Source organism: Python bivittatus, unplaced genomic scaffold (genome assembly GCF_059951505.1).
Source record: "Python bivittatus isolate LINGU-HERP-01145 unplaced genomic scaffold, Pbiv_v1 ctg000800_np1212, whole genome shotgun sequence".
In the NCBI taxonomy this organism is placed as follows: domain Eukaryota; kingdom Metazoa; phylum Chordata; class Lepidosauria; order Squamata; family Pythonidae; genus Python; species Python bivittatus.
The window spans coordinates 1,267,211-1,281,369 of NW_028277105.1; the positions used below are offsets into that span (position 1 = coordinate 1,267,211).

Sequence of the window (14,159 nt, forward strand, 5' to 3'; positions counted from 1 at the left end):
CAGCTCTCTTTCAGCTCCTCCTTGTTCCTTCTGGGTCCTCAGCAGCAGATCCCTCCTCTGCCTGTTCCGGGGTGTCTGCAGGGTTTGATCAAAAAAGTCAAAATGGTGGCCACCATGGAAGCTCCACCCATTTTTTACATGCATTGTGACATGCATAGACAATGGGCAGAACGCTGATTGCGCCATGGTGGCTGCATCTTGGCTTGTCTGGCCACACCCTGCAGACACCCCTGGACTGTTCCTTCTCAGCCACTTTCTCCAATCTTCATTACATACATACGACATCAGTGATGTCCAACAAGAGGGTCCATCGCCTAACAGAGCTGCCCCTTATATATGTTTCGTTAAAAAAATGGGCTTGCTCTGAGATATTTTAATTAAGCCAGAAGCTTCTAGGTGTCTCTGTGGCAGTTTGCTTGGCGCTGGCCGAAGCGAAAGAAAAACACGTTAACCTTGAGATTATCGAGTAATCCCCACAGCCATCAGGTTGTCTCATCCTGCCACACTGCTTACATTTTGGGCCACCCGCCAATCTTTATATCCCCTCATTCTGCACCTATATTAAAAGCAGCAGTGTTTATTTTCATAGTAAGTGATGTAGAGGATACAGCCACACGCATACCACGAAGAGTCACTTTGTGTGAGATGGGCGGCTATATATATATACGAATACCCACACAGCACAAAGGGGTGTGTGTGGTTCCTCTCCCACTGTCTCTGCAAACCTGCTTCACAAATAATGAGAGGACAGGTTTTTACCTTGGAAGATGTAGATTTGTTAGCCACTTTTCCGTGCAAAAGAATAAACACATCAAATGGCGTATGGATGTGTGGAAGCAAGGATGATTTTCAAGAAGAGAAAGGTACGGGGTGCTTGAGTAAAGTGTGTTGGTATAAACCAGATTTAGCAAACATTTGCTTTTATAGTATTTTTCATGTCTCCCTGTTTTCTTCGGCTTCCTATTTCATACTCCATTTCTGCCCTTTGCTGAACCTTCCTTACTCCGTCTTGGGGACAGGTATGCGTGTAAATAACTCAGAACTGGGCCCAGGACAGTAAAACCCACAAGTCTAAAAAGCAAGCGGAAAGGGAGGGAAAGATGGAAAGGGAGGGGAAAGAAGACCAAGCAGAATATACATACTTCCACGGGTTTAGCGTGGAATTATACTTTCATTTGTTTATTCGTCCATCCGGCTTGTACGGCCGCCCATCTCAACAAGTGACTCAACACGAATTTAATTCTTCGCGGCGTTTAGCGCGAAGGGCTCCGCGCCGCGCGAACGGCGAGTCTCCGCAGCGCTGGGACGGCGGCGAGCCTGTGGCCCTCTGCGCTTCGCCAGACTACAACTCCCAGCATCCCTCGCCCTTGGCCCCGCTGGTCTGGGAGTCGTAGTTTGGCAGACCGCGGCTCTCAGCCTCTTCCTTTCCCACCACAATTTAGGGTAGCGGAACTTCTGTTTATGGCTAGGTACGTTGCACGGTTTTCTCGGATGCGGAAAGCGCACTCCGGCGAGGGCGTTTCCTAATTCACGCTAACGTCCTCGGCAGAAAGACCTCGCAAAGGCTGCGCTCCGAGAGCGGATGCGGCGAAGCGCCTGGAGCGATCCGGCCGCGACCCTCAACGGCGCGCCGGGCGCCCGACTGAAGCCGCCCGCGGCCGCGCACGTGCCCAGCGGGCAGCCCCACCCGCGCAGCCTCGCCCGGGAGGAAGCCCGCTGGACCCGGCCACGAGGGGTCGTGCGGGGCTGCCGGGCGTGTCCGCTGGAACCGTCGGGCACGCGGCGCCCCGCGTCTCCCTCCCCGCGTCCGCGTTGTCTCTCCTCGGCCTTTTCGGACCGAGGCGGCGGAGGCGGAGGCGGAGGTGGACCGACGGGGCGGGGGTGGAGGCAGCCCGGGATGGATGAATGAAAGCGAGCGAATGAATGAATGAATGAATGAAGAAGAGCCGCGAGGAGGCGGGGGGAGGAGCGCAGCACCCGCAGGAACAGCCGCGGGGGGGGGGAAGAGAGCGCCGCTGGTCACGGGGTGGGGACAAACGAGGAGGAGGAAGGAGCCGCCGCCGCTATTGGCGGCCGGGGCTGCCCGTCAGCGGCCCCCCCACTTCCTGCCGCTCGGCGGAGCCCCCGAGGAAGTGGCCCACGCCGCCGCCGGCCAAGCTGGAGCATCTGAGCCCGCCCCCCTGGCCGCGTTCCCGGCTTCTTCCTCAGCGCATCCCTGAAGCCGGCTCCGCCATGGCCTGGCCCTGGAGGCGCGGGGGGTGAGCGGGCAGGGGCCTCCAGGAGCCCCGGCGCCAGGTTCCCCCCAAAGCGGGGCGCGCAGCCAGGCAAGGTAAGAGGGGGAGGTTTGACTACGACTCCCATCATTCCCAGCGAGTGGGGGGTTAGTCGGGGGGAGGGGGGCATAGGAGGCTTGATGGGGGGAGTTAGGCTGGATTGCCAGTCCAGCAATTGGATGCTTCTAGACTCCGGAATTGATCGCCATATGTCCCCCGCCTTGGATCTTAGCCATAAGTATTACATACTCTGCCTGTATCAAGGGATAGTAAGTCAGCCATGCCGCGTTTGCCCCCCGCCCTCCGCCCAGTTGTGTATTTCCGAGGTCCCAGGCCTGCTGCCCTCCCCCCCCTCTCTTTTTCAGGAAAGGGATCTGGGTCAGTAGTTGGGAGATGCCATAGAGGCAGAAGGTTGCAGCGGTGCCAGGAGGTTAAGCATTGATTGGGGTGGGGAGACAGACCTCTTTGGAGGGAGGAGATCTGGAAGGAGGATCCTGGGGCGACTTGGGGTGGCAGCGGGAGGAGCAGAGCCAAGTCCGCTGTGAGCTGCTTAAGAGGTGGGGGACACCTGAGAAGAAGCCCTGGGAGAGCTGGGCCTTGAAGTCATCAGGCCTGGGGAAAACATTGGAGGGTCTGTGAAATGCAGTCGCGTGAGACGGAATTGGGAGGCATGGTTTGATGGGAAGAAAAAGGGGCGAGGTGAGGTTCTGGCAAACTGGGATGATATAATGCAGGGCAAGACCTGAAAAGAAACATTTAAATATTGTTCAAGTGAGTTCTTTAAGGTGAACGCCTTGGGGCAGGAGGAGCTTGGTGGATCAGTTATCAAAAGATAAGCATCCTGTGAATGTGAGATAAGCCAAGTGTATTGTGGTTCTAAGCGGGCTTTGTGCAAACCTTTCTAATGGCTGGGAACTGGAGGCCTCTGGTTTTCTTCAGTGGTTTCTCTTTTCCTTTAATAGTGACCCTGAGCAACAAACCGCCATGAATTCTTACCTTGATCATTCCTGCAGCAGCCTTATTAGGATGGCATTGATCAATCCCATATGATAGACCATGAAAATCCTGTTTTGACCAACTTGTCTTGGCTGAACTGGGATCTAAGTCCAAGCCTCTTAAATCCAAGCCCCCATCCCCGCCTGCCATGGAGTATTTGGACAAACATGATTAACAAGGAAGGCTTTGGAAGAGAGTTGTGTAGTGACTGTAGTTGCCTGGAAAGATGGGGTGTTGTATAATTCTAAAATGAAGGAAGTGTGTGTGGGCATCCTTGTACCACTTTGGAATCTCCCACAACATCCAGCATTAGAAGGCGTAATTGGGAAAAACTCCTAGTGAAAAATATACATGGCAATAATGAGAAAATAATAAGAATACTCTTATGACTTAGATGCCACTTTTTGAGAATTCGGAGTGTTTTGCCTGTTTTTATTTCAACCATCCTTCGAAGATTCTTGTTAGGTTAGTATATCTGTCCTTACTCCAAAGGTTTGGAGGGTTGGGATCTAAGGCTCAAGACTTGCCTAAGACTATTTCTAAGTAGGTATGTAAGATTGAGTTTTACACATGAGTAAGATTGTTGCAAGGCTTGAATTAAGGCCTTCCTGGGTTTTGCGGTGACTTAAGGAGCTAGATGTCTTTCAGAGATGACAAATGAAGAAGGTAGATGGAGAGCCACTTTCGTATAGGGGTTAAGGCACTAGGCTAGAAACTGGGAGACTATGAGTTCTAGTCCTCTCTTAGGCACAAAGTCAACTGGATGACCTTGGGCTAGTCATTCTCTCTCAGCCCCCAGGAAGAAGGCGGCAACAGCAAATTACTTCTGAAAATGTTGCCAAGAAAACTGCAAGGACTTGTCCAGGCAGCTCCCAGGAGTCAACACTGACTCGAAGTCATTATCTAGATGGGTGATACAGAACAGGAAGAATGTCTAGAAAGTATGTCTTTGTAGGAGATGAGTATGCTTTCCCCTAATTGGAATATAAAGTTTTAAATGAGTACTGTAATAGTATTACTACTACTCTTAGGATTTTTTCCCCCATTCAGTCGTGTCTGATTCTTGGAGGCTGCCTGGACAAGTCCCTGCAGTTTTCTTGGCAAGGTTTTTCAGAAGTGGTTTGCCATTGCCTCTTTCCTAGGGCTTAGGTAGATGTGTAGGCTCTTAGGTAGATGTGATTAAATTCACTTTTCCTTTTGGAGAGTTGTAGTGGATGATCAGTGTGCTATGACATCTGCTGCACTGTAATGGGGCAAGATCCCTTTGGCAAGATTGCAAGATTATAATTTAAATGTGTACAACTGAGTATTCTAAATTGCTCTAAACGTCATTCTCAATTAGACAAATAGGCTGTATTTAACATTGTTTAATTATGTTCTGATGAATAAGCTACAATGGCAGGGTTCATATAGCATGTGATACTTAATATAACCAGGCTCACCCTTATAAACCGCAATGTGGTTTGCTTGTATGTGGTTTAGTATGTAATTTATAAAGCATATTTATTTATTAAATTTGTATGTCGCCCATCTCCCCCAGAAATACTTTAATATACTGGTTTAATGTAGTTTGTTAGCTGAGCCAGTCATGGATTTTTAAATTATGATTGAGCAAACTGTGGCTTGATATATTGTATGATACACACAGCCTTTGTGAAAACCTGGTTGTTTATTAAATAAACCATGGTGGCCTAAGAACTCATCCCTGCTACTTCTTTCCTCTTAGGTTACTGAGGAAAAGTTTGTGAACCTTTTAGAATGATCTATAATCTGAGATGTAGTCAGAATTTTATCTAAGAGACTGCTTGAAAATCAATAGATAAAGAGAGAATTAACAGATAAAAACAACTTCCCAGTGTATTGGGTCATGCCCTTATTGTTGCATGTTAAGCAAACATTAACTGTGACTGGAAAAGTGTGTGTAATCAGGTCATGCAGTGATCCTGAACACAAACAGATCAGTAGAATGGCTGAAGAAGAGATGTTGCATTTTGGAATCTCTATTAGTATGACTTTAATGAAGCTTTGATTGCATTAGACATTACACAAACTATCACTGTAATTGTGGGGGCTGTGTTTCCTTCTGGTACAAGGTAGAATAGTACTTTGGGTGATAATTACCACCAGCAGCCTCTGCTTGAAATGAAATTTTGGGAGAGTCACTGTGGCATAGTGGTTAAAGTCGGGGCAAACAAGAGGTCACCATCCAGAAGCGGATAGAATTCAGCTCCAGTCGTCCCTCAGCTTTGGGTATGGTGCCAGGAGTGATTGGAGTTGGAGTTTAATCACTTGTGGAGAACAACATATTACTCATCCATGCCTTAAGAGTAGTGTTTCTCAACCTTGGCAACTTTAAGATGCATGGACTTCAACTCCCAGAATTCTAGAGGTTGAAGTCCACACATCTTAAAGTTGCCAAGGTTGAGAAATGCTGCCTTAGAGTTTTGCAGTAGGACTAGAGAGGCCCTGGGTTCAAATCCTGGTGTGTTACTACTATATAAAGGAAGAGAACTTTGTGTACTGTTAAAGAAGAGGGAAAGCTATAAAGATTGTTATCAGCAAACAACGGTGGCTGAATGCAGTGAATTTGGAAGCCCGGTGGATTTGTTTAAAAACAAGGAAGTAGTGGCTACTTATAGGGGAGATGTTTTCTGATGTGCAAGGTAAAAGAACATGTCAAGCACATCCCTTCCCCCTGATCTTGGTTTGAAGATGTCTGGTGAAGGAGAACCTACCACCTTAAGTAGCAGCCTGTTCTCCTGGCTGATCTCTTGGTTCTGATCCTATCCTCGGAGGCAGTAGAGAATAGGTCCACTCTCTCTTCTATGCAACAACCCTTTAGGTATTTCTCTTCCCTCAACCCTTTTGCAAACTAAACACAGGTTCTTTCAACTGGTTTTCATAAGGCTTGGATTACAGATGCTTTAGCATCTTGAGAGCTCTCCTCTGTGGCCACTTCAATTTGTTATTGTCCTTTTTGGATTGTGGTACCCAGAACTGAACCCAGTCTTCCAAGCAGAGTATGACCAGGGCAGAATAGAGTTGAACTATTAGTGCTTATGATCTGGATTCTGTGATCCTGTTAATAAACTTCAGGATGGGTTTTTCCTTTTTAACAGCTGCATCAGAGTACTGGCTCACGTTTAACTTGTGGTCAGTAAGAACATCCAGATCATTTTCACATGTATTGCTACTGAACCAAGTCTACCCCATCCTCTAGGCACATATTTCATTTTTTTCTTCCTAGATGCAGGACTTTACATTTCCTTTTGGCCCACTGTTCCTCCTTATTTACATCTTTTTGAATCTTCTCTTCTGTAGTATTAGCCACTCCTCCTAGTTTTGTGTTACCTTCACATTTAATAATCATCCTCAGCACTTTCAACCAGGTAATTTATAAAAATGATGATCAGCATGGGGCCCAGTTAGAGCCCTGTGGCACTCCACTCACTGTTGTTCTCAAGCTGATACAAATATTTGATATTTATGCATATTCTTTGGGTGTGGTCATTCAGCCATCTATGAATCCATCCAACAGTTGTGTCACTTAGACCATAATTTACCATTTTATTAATGAGAATTAAACTTCTGTGACTATGAGACAGCAGGTACAGGGCTAAAATCTTATCTAGAAGCATGTTCAGTGTTTCATAGCTCTCATAAAAGTTGCAGTGCAGATATAATTTTGTACTGAGAAATAAGATTACAAAGGTTGAAATGGGTTTCCTTTCCAGGTTCAAAATTTGTCATCATCACCTTGGAATCTATTCAGGCCAGATTATGAAGTCTCCACCACAGAAGAAACGGTAATGACTGGTGAGTTACCCCAAAAGAGACACCAAAGAAACTTTCAGTTGATTCTTAAGATTTAGTAGAGGCTACTTTTGCTCTTTAATGTATGTGTTGGTGCTCAGTATCATCAAAAGAGTCCTCAGACTAAAGATCTCTAATCCAGCATTTGGATGGATTAAATGTAGTTGTTGGGGGCATCTCTCTTGCTCATATTACGTTACAAAGAGTTACACAAGCTATCATTGCTGCACCTCTATATTGTAAAGTCAAATTCCTCAACAGTCTGTTAGACTTCAATATAACCAGCGTGGAAAACAGGGATATGATGATATGGGCTGATGATGTTTCTGTGCATACCCTGAAAGGGTTGAACATCTATTATTGTATGGAACTGTATGGAATCATAGATGTGGAAAGAGTCCAGTATATAACCTTCAACTGGGAGTTGAAGTCCACACATCCTAAAGTTGCCAAGTTTGAGAAATCCTGGTTTAGAATGTTTTCAGCCAATAAAGAGTAAAAGTATACTGAAACTTGTGCAATGAAGGATCTTTTTTTTTAATCATGGTGCCTGGGCTGGTGGGTTCTTAAAGATGGACCATTGGAGTTGTGGATTAGAGTATGTTAGGGTTAGTTTCTGGATGTGTTGGTATTTGTAGAGGGTTTGAAAAGTTTTTTGGACAGTGTTTGAGTCTTCGATTGGTGAGTGTGGTCTTTAGTCTTCCCAAATAGAGCCTCCAGAGCAACATCCTAGGTAATCAGAGAAGCTTTATTGTTCCCTGTTCATGGGACTGTCAAAGTCATCACTGGATGAGTCAGCATCAGTCAGCTATTTGGTGGTAAGAGGCTTCAGGTTGGAAGAGCTACTCTCAGCTGCTGTATGGTACAATTGTGGTGGTGGCCCTTGTGAAGATCTTATTCTTGATTAAAGTAATGGTGGTGGCTCACGATTGATTCTCCTGGCTGTGAAGAAGGACCAACTTAATTTATCCACCCCAGGCTACTGGTAGACCTGGCTGGATTTCAGAGGGAACTTGGGGTTATCCCTGAGGCTCTGATGCACAGTTTGACTGAGACCTTAGTTGCTGTTTGGAATGAGAGAACAACAATGGGGATTGGATCACACCTGAGTGGAGTCTGCCTGCTTATGGATTCTGGTGGGTCCCCTGGTTTTCAGAGGATCTCCTGATGATGAAGCAGCAAAAAAGAGTCCTAGAGTACTACTGGAGAAAGACAAGTGAATCCAACCAAGCATGGGTAAGAGCATTTCTTAAGGATTATCTCATGGAGATAAGAGCAGTGAAACAGTTATCTTATTGTGTTGGCCGATTGCTTATGTAGGACCACCCTAACTCTCCTGGGTAAGGAGGGTTGGAGGAGCATTTGCAAGGTCACTGTGAGAATTATTCTCAGCATTTGGTGGATACAATCCCTCAGATCTCCTCCTAGATGAACTTTGTCTGTTCAGGTCCTATGAAGTTAATTAAGATATTTTCTTGCTCAGTTATCTGGGATAAATTTGAGCCTTTTGGTCCTGAAGAAGTGGAGAAGGTTCTTGGTGCTGTCAGGGCAGCAACCTGTGTTTTAGATCCATGCCCCTTCTGGTTCATTAAGGCCGCCAAGTAGGTGATGTGTGGTTGGATCCATGCACTGGTAAGTGCTTCCTTGAGGGAGGGCATGGTTCCACTGGGTCTTAAGGAAGTAGTGGTCTGCCTTCTCAAAAAGCCATCACTGGATCCAAAGGAGTTGGACAATTTTTATCCTGTCTCCAGTCTTCCCTTTTGCAACTGCTAAGGGTCCTAACGGAGAAAATAGATTATCTATGGACTCCTTTCAGTCTGGGTTCAGACTGGGATATACTACTAAGACAGCATTAGTTGCACTTTGTTGAGGTTTATGACAAGCTTAGGATAGGTAGAGTGCATCTATCCTGGCCCTCATTGATCTTCCAGTGGCCTTTAATACCATCAGTTGGGGTATCCTTCTGGACTGACTCAGGAGGGTGGAAGTGGGAAGCACAATTTTGAGGTGGTTCTCTATCTTTCATGATTGGTTCCAGCCAATGTTGGTGGGGGGATAAAGCTCTAATCCTACCCCTGCTTTGTGGAATGCCTCAGAATCTATTTTCTCCCCATTTTTGTTTAACATCTACATAAAACCACTGGTAAGGTTATTTGTCAGCATGGAATGAAGTAACATTATGCTAATAATATTCAGTTATACCTCTCTGATCCTGGCCAATCAAGAGATGCTATCAAGGTCTTTTATGGGGACCTGGGTGGAGAAGAACAGACTTTGGCTTACACTTATCAAGATTGAGTAGTTGTGAGTCTTGGATCTCTGAACCTGGATCTGGAGATTTTTCACCATTCTAGAAGGGGTTGTACTCCCTCAGAGCTGGTGCCCAGTTTGGACTCACCTCCTGCTTGAGGAGAAGATGCCAGCTGTGGCCAGGAGAGCTTTTAAAGAACTTCATCTTTTGTGCCAGTTGTGTCCATTCCTGGATCAGGAGGCCCTGCTTATAGTTACTCAAACCGTAGTCACTTCCTGGGTGTACTGCTGTGTGCACATATAATATCATTATTTTGCAAGTTGCAGGTGCAAATCAAGTGCTAGTTATGAGATATAAAGCTCTGCATGACCCAGGGTTGGGTTATTTGTGAGGCACATGTCTCTAATGTGCTCTCACATGGAGAGGTGTGCCTTTTCTGTGGCGTCACTTTCTGTGATTTTCTGTGGCATCACTTGCCCTTTAGAAAATTTCCCCTGCCCCAAAGATTTGGATGGCTGCAATCTTTAACTCTCCAGAAAAAAACCTGATTTTTCTTCCAGGCACTGTCCACAACAAGCGTGAACTTGTCTTCTTGGCGGTGGGGTGTATGTTTGGTTGACCACCACTATATGTTCCTTGATATACTGGCTGTGGATTTAGTTTCTTCTGATTGTATGGTGTTTCATTTGTATTCATAGTTTCCTGGTTTTATTTGATGTATCATAAAAGAGAATATCTGTAACTCACGGTTGAACTGTAGAATCCTTGGTACTCTCTGATCTTGGTGGTTTGATTGCAGACATTTCATTACCCAACTAGGTAACATCCTCAGTGTGAGGGAGCGTGGGGTTTGCTCCCTGTTTATATAAAGTAGTTTGCTCTGCCAGTTTTGGTGGGGGGTGTGGCTTTCTCCTTGATGGTTCCTTGATTAAAGTATTGTGTTTTGCTTGATTGTTAGTCTGGTGTTAATTCCTGCTTATCTGAGTGTAGGCTGCTGGAGAGGGACACATAGACACATAGAGATAAACTCCCCCATTCAAAAGAGATAATAAAAAAACTAAGTAGGAAACAAAAAGACCAGAAGACATCCTCTCCAGGAGCCTACGCCCAGATAACCAGGGATTAACATCAGACAAACAATCAAGCAGAAAGCAGTAACCCTAATCAAGGAACTACCGAGGAGAAAGCCACACCCCCACCGACACCGGCAGGGCAAGCCACTGTATATAAACAGGGAGCAAACCCCACACTCACTCGCACTGATGATGTTACCTGGTCAGGTAATGAAACCTGTGCAAGCAAACCACCAAGATCAGAGAGCACCAGGGACTCTACAGTATTTGGCGTATGCCACCAAGGAGTTGTGATTATGTGAGTTGGATGACTATGTAAATAAGTAAACTTCATTGAATGCTGGTTGAAAGGATGGGATTTTGCAGTGGAGTTAGTGAGGATGGTCTTAAAAATAGAGTTCTCTGGAGGAGGATTTTCTAAATGGAAATAAGAGTGTGGGGGGGATTTAAGAAACAGTATCTTGGCCTATCCATTGGGCTTAAGCAACTTTTCCAAACTTGGTAGCTTTTCAGATATGTTGGGACTAAAGCCCCCAGAATTCCTAGCCATTCAGGCACCAAGGAAAGGTCGGTCTAGAGCTGTGTTGTCCAAACTTGGCCAGTTTAAGATGAGTGGACTTCAACTCCCAGAATTCCCCAGCCAGCATGGCTGGCTGGGGAATTCTGGGAATTGAAGTCCACGCATCTTAAACTGGCCAAGTTTGGACAACACTGCTCTAGAGCATGAGGTGTCTAAGAGGTAGCGGGTCCCTTTTCATGTTATAAAGTCTACCAGGGATGCCTGCTTGAGGACCAGGAGGTAACTTCTGAGATATTCATGTGTGTCAGGCGTGGTGACTAGTCCTCTTACTTACAGCTAGAGACAGGAGCATTGCATTCAGGATGATGCAGCCTTCTGTTCCTGTCTACTATTTAGTACAGTGTTTCTCAAAGTTGGCATCTTTGTGTGGACTTCAACTCCCAGAATTCCCCAGGCAGCCTCAGATGGCTGAGGATGATGGGAGTTATATCCCGACATTCCTAGAAAGTAGCAGGCTGAAGATGGCTGTGCTATGCTATTAACAATGATTTAACTGTGGTTGGTGTGGGTCTTCCGGGCTGTGTGGCCGTGTTCTGGAAGTTTTGTTTCCTAACGTTTCGCCAGCATCTATGACCGGCATCTTCAGAGGGCAGGAGCACAGGCAGGAGCTGTGCTGGGCACAGAGAGAACTGCTCCTGTCTGTGCTCCTGCCCTCTGAAGATGCCGGTCATAGATGCTGGTGCAACGTTAGGAAACAAAACTTCAAGAACACGGCCACACAGCCCGGAAGACCCACACCAGCCATCGTATGCCGGCCGTGAAAGCCTTCGACAATACAATGATTTAACTCTTTATCATTTTTTCCCTACAACCATCACACCCCTTTATTATTTACACACATACACATGCACGCACACACACACATACACACACTCTCTCTCACCCCTATGGGTGGTGTGTGTGTGTGTGCACTATCAGAGCTCTCTGTTCGGAAGAGTGCAGTGCTAGGAACAGCTCAGATCCTGCACAGAACCCTCAAACTCCCAGGCTCCTGGTAGAGGACCCGAGATTGAGGAAGACACAGATCACCCATGGGGGTGAGACAGATGGATGAATGGATGGATATTGTATTATTTGGTACAGTGGTATTTATATGGTATTGACTAGAGATTCTATCCCTTGTTTTCCTACTTGGCAAACTAAAGTCCTTGGTTTGAAGGGTGCACCAGGTGACTCTGTGATTTCACACAAGCCCCAAAAATTATGGGTGTAACCCCCAGAGTTTCTCCAGAAGTTATTGCCTCATTTTAATTGTTAATGTGACCAAAGGATATAATTAATCCAATAGGTAAGGAGTAATATTAATGTTTCATTAATGTAAATGACATTTAAATTAAATCATTATGTGTCTTTTCTCACTCCCTTTTCTGTTAATCTCTGACATGAAATCTCTTTGATTTCAGTATCCTGTGCAATAAATTGATGATTTCATTGAATTGCTTCCATACAGTCACGTGAAAAAGAAACTACACCCTCTTTGTTCTATGGTTTTACATATCAGGACATAATAAAAACCATCTGCTGCTTAGCAGTTCTCAAAAGTAGGTAAATACAACCTCAGATGAACAACAACACATGACATATTACACCATGTCATCATTTATTTTACAAAAAAAGCCAAAATGGAGAAGCCATGTGTGAAAAAGTAAGTACACCTTATGATTCAATAGCTTGCAGAACCACCTTTAGCAGCAATAACTTGAAGTAATCGTTTTCTGTATGACTTTATCAGTCTCTCACATTGTTGTGGAGGAATTTTGGCCCACTGTTCTTTACAACATTGCTTCAGTTCGTTGAGTTTCACGGGCATTCGTTTATGCACAGCTCTCTTGAGGTCCCGCCACAACATTTCAATCGGGTTGAGGTCTGGACTTTGACTGGGCCATTACAACACCTTGATTCTTTTCTTTTTCAGCCATTCCATTGTAGATCTGTCCAACAGCTAAAGCTTGGCCAACATTGGGTCATGCAACAGGACAATGATCCCAAGCACACCAGCAAATCTACAACATTTGGCCTCACATTTGACTCTAGAATACTTTGGTATACAGAGGAGTTCACGGTTGACTCAATGACTGCAAGGTGCCCAGGTTCTGTGGCTGCAAACCAAGCCCAAATCATCACCCCTCTACCGCCGTGCTTGACGGTTGGTATGAGATGTCTGTGCTGATGTGCTGTGTTTGGTTTTCACCAAACGTGGCGCTGTGCATTATGGCCAAACATCTCCACTTTGGTCTCATCTGTCCAAAGGACAGTGTTCCAGAAGTCTTGTGATTTGTTCAGATGCAATTTTGCAAACCTAAGCCATGCTGCCATGTTCTTTTTAGAGAGAAGAGGCTTTCTTCTGGCAGCCCTTCCAAACAAACCATACTTGTTCAGTCTTTTTCTAATTGTACTGTCATGAACTTTAACATTTAACATGCTAACTGAGGTCTGTAGAGTCCGAGATGTAACTCTTGGATTTTTTACAATTTGTCTGAACATTGCACGGTCTGACCTTGGGGTGGATTTGCTGGGACGTCCACTCTTGGGAAGATTGGCAACTGTCTTGAATGTTTTCCACTTGTGAATAATCTTCCTCACTGTAGGATGATGGACTTTAAATTGTTTGGAAATGGCCTTATAACCCTTCCCAGATTGATGGGCACCAACAATTGCTTCTCTAAGATCATTGCTGATGTCTTTGCTCTTTGGCATTGTGTTAACACATACCTCAGTGCTTGAGACCAGCAAACTCCTAAAACTTCAGCTGTTACAGAGATGATGATCAATTGATCAAGGGCATTTGATTAGCAGCACCTGGCTGCTATTTAGCCTGTTCATACATATGGAAACAGTAAGGGTGTACTTACTTTTTCACACATGGCTTCTCCATTTTGGCTTTCTTTTTGTAAAATAAATGACATGGTGTAATATGTCATGTGTTGTTGTTCATCTGAGGTTGTATTTTCCTACAGTGGGGCAAAAAAGTATTTAGTCAGCCACCAATTGTGCAAGTTCTCCCACTTAAAAAGATGAGGGAGGCCTGTAATTTTCATCATAGGTATACCTCAACTATGAGAGACAAAATGGGGGAAAAAATCCAGAAAATCACATTGTCTGATTTTTAAAGAATTTATTTGCAAATCATGGTGGAAAATAAGTATTTGGTCAATATCAAAAGTTCATCTCAA

At 45.2% G+C, this 14,159-nt stretch overlaps 1 protein-coding gene across 4 annotated transcripts in view; it reads left to right on the forward strand.

The window, feature by feature from the left end:
* The first annotated feature begins 1,513 nt into the window (after positions 1 to 1,513).
* The window catches only part of AGPAT1 (1-acylglycerol-3-phosphate O-acyltransferase 1), a 39,288-nt gene continuing 26,642 nt past the window's right edge, over positions 1,514 to 14,159 (forward strand). Inside the window, exons 1-2 of one of the 4 annotated variants that reach the window (XM_088128695.1) lie at positions 1,514 to 2,329; positions 7,004 to 7,085. In XM_088128695.1, coding sequence (XP_087984821.1) covers positions 7,079 to 7,085 — 7 coding nt within the window. In that variant the 5' untranslated portion in view covers positions 1,514 to 2,329; positions 7,004 to 7,078. Of the gene's footprint in view, positions 2,330 to 2,523; positions 2,543 to 2,580; positions 3,735 to 7,003; positions 7,086 to 14,159 lie in introns of those variants that run through there. The other 3 variants (XM_088128694.1, XM_007430302.3, XM_088128696.1) reach the window with 3 other exon arrangements.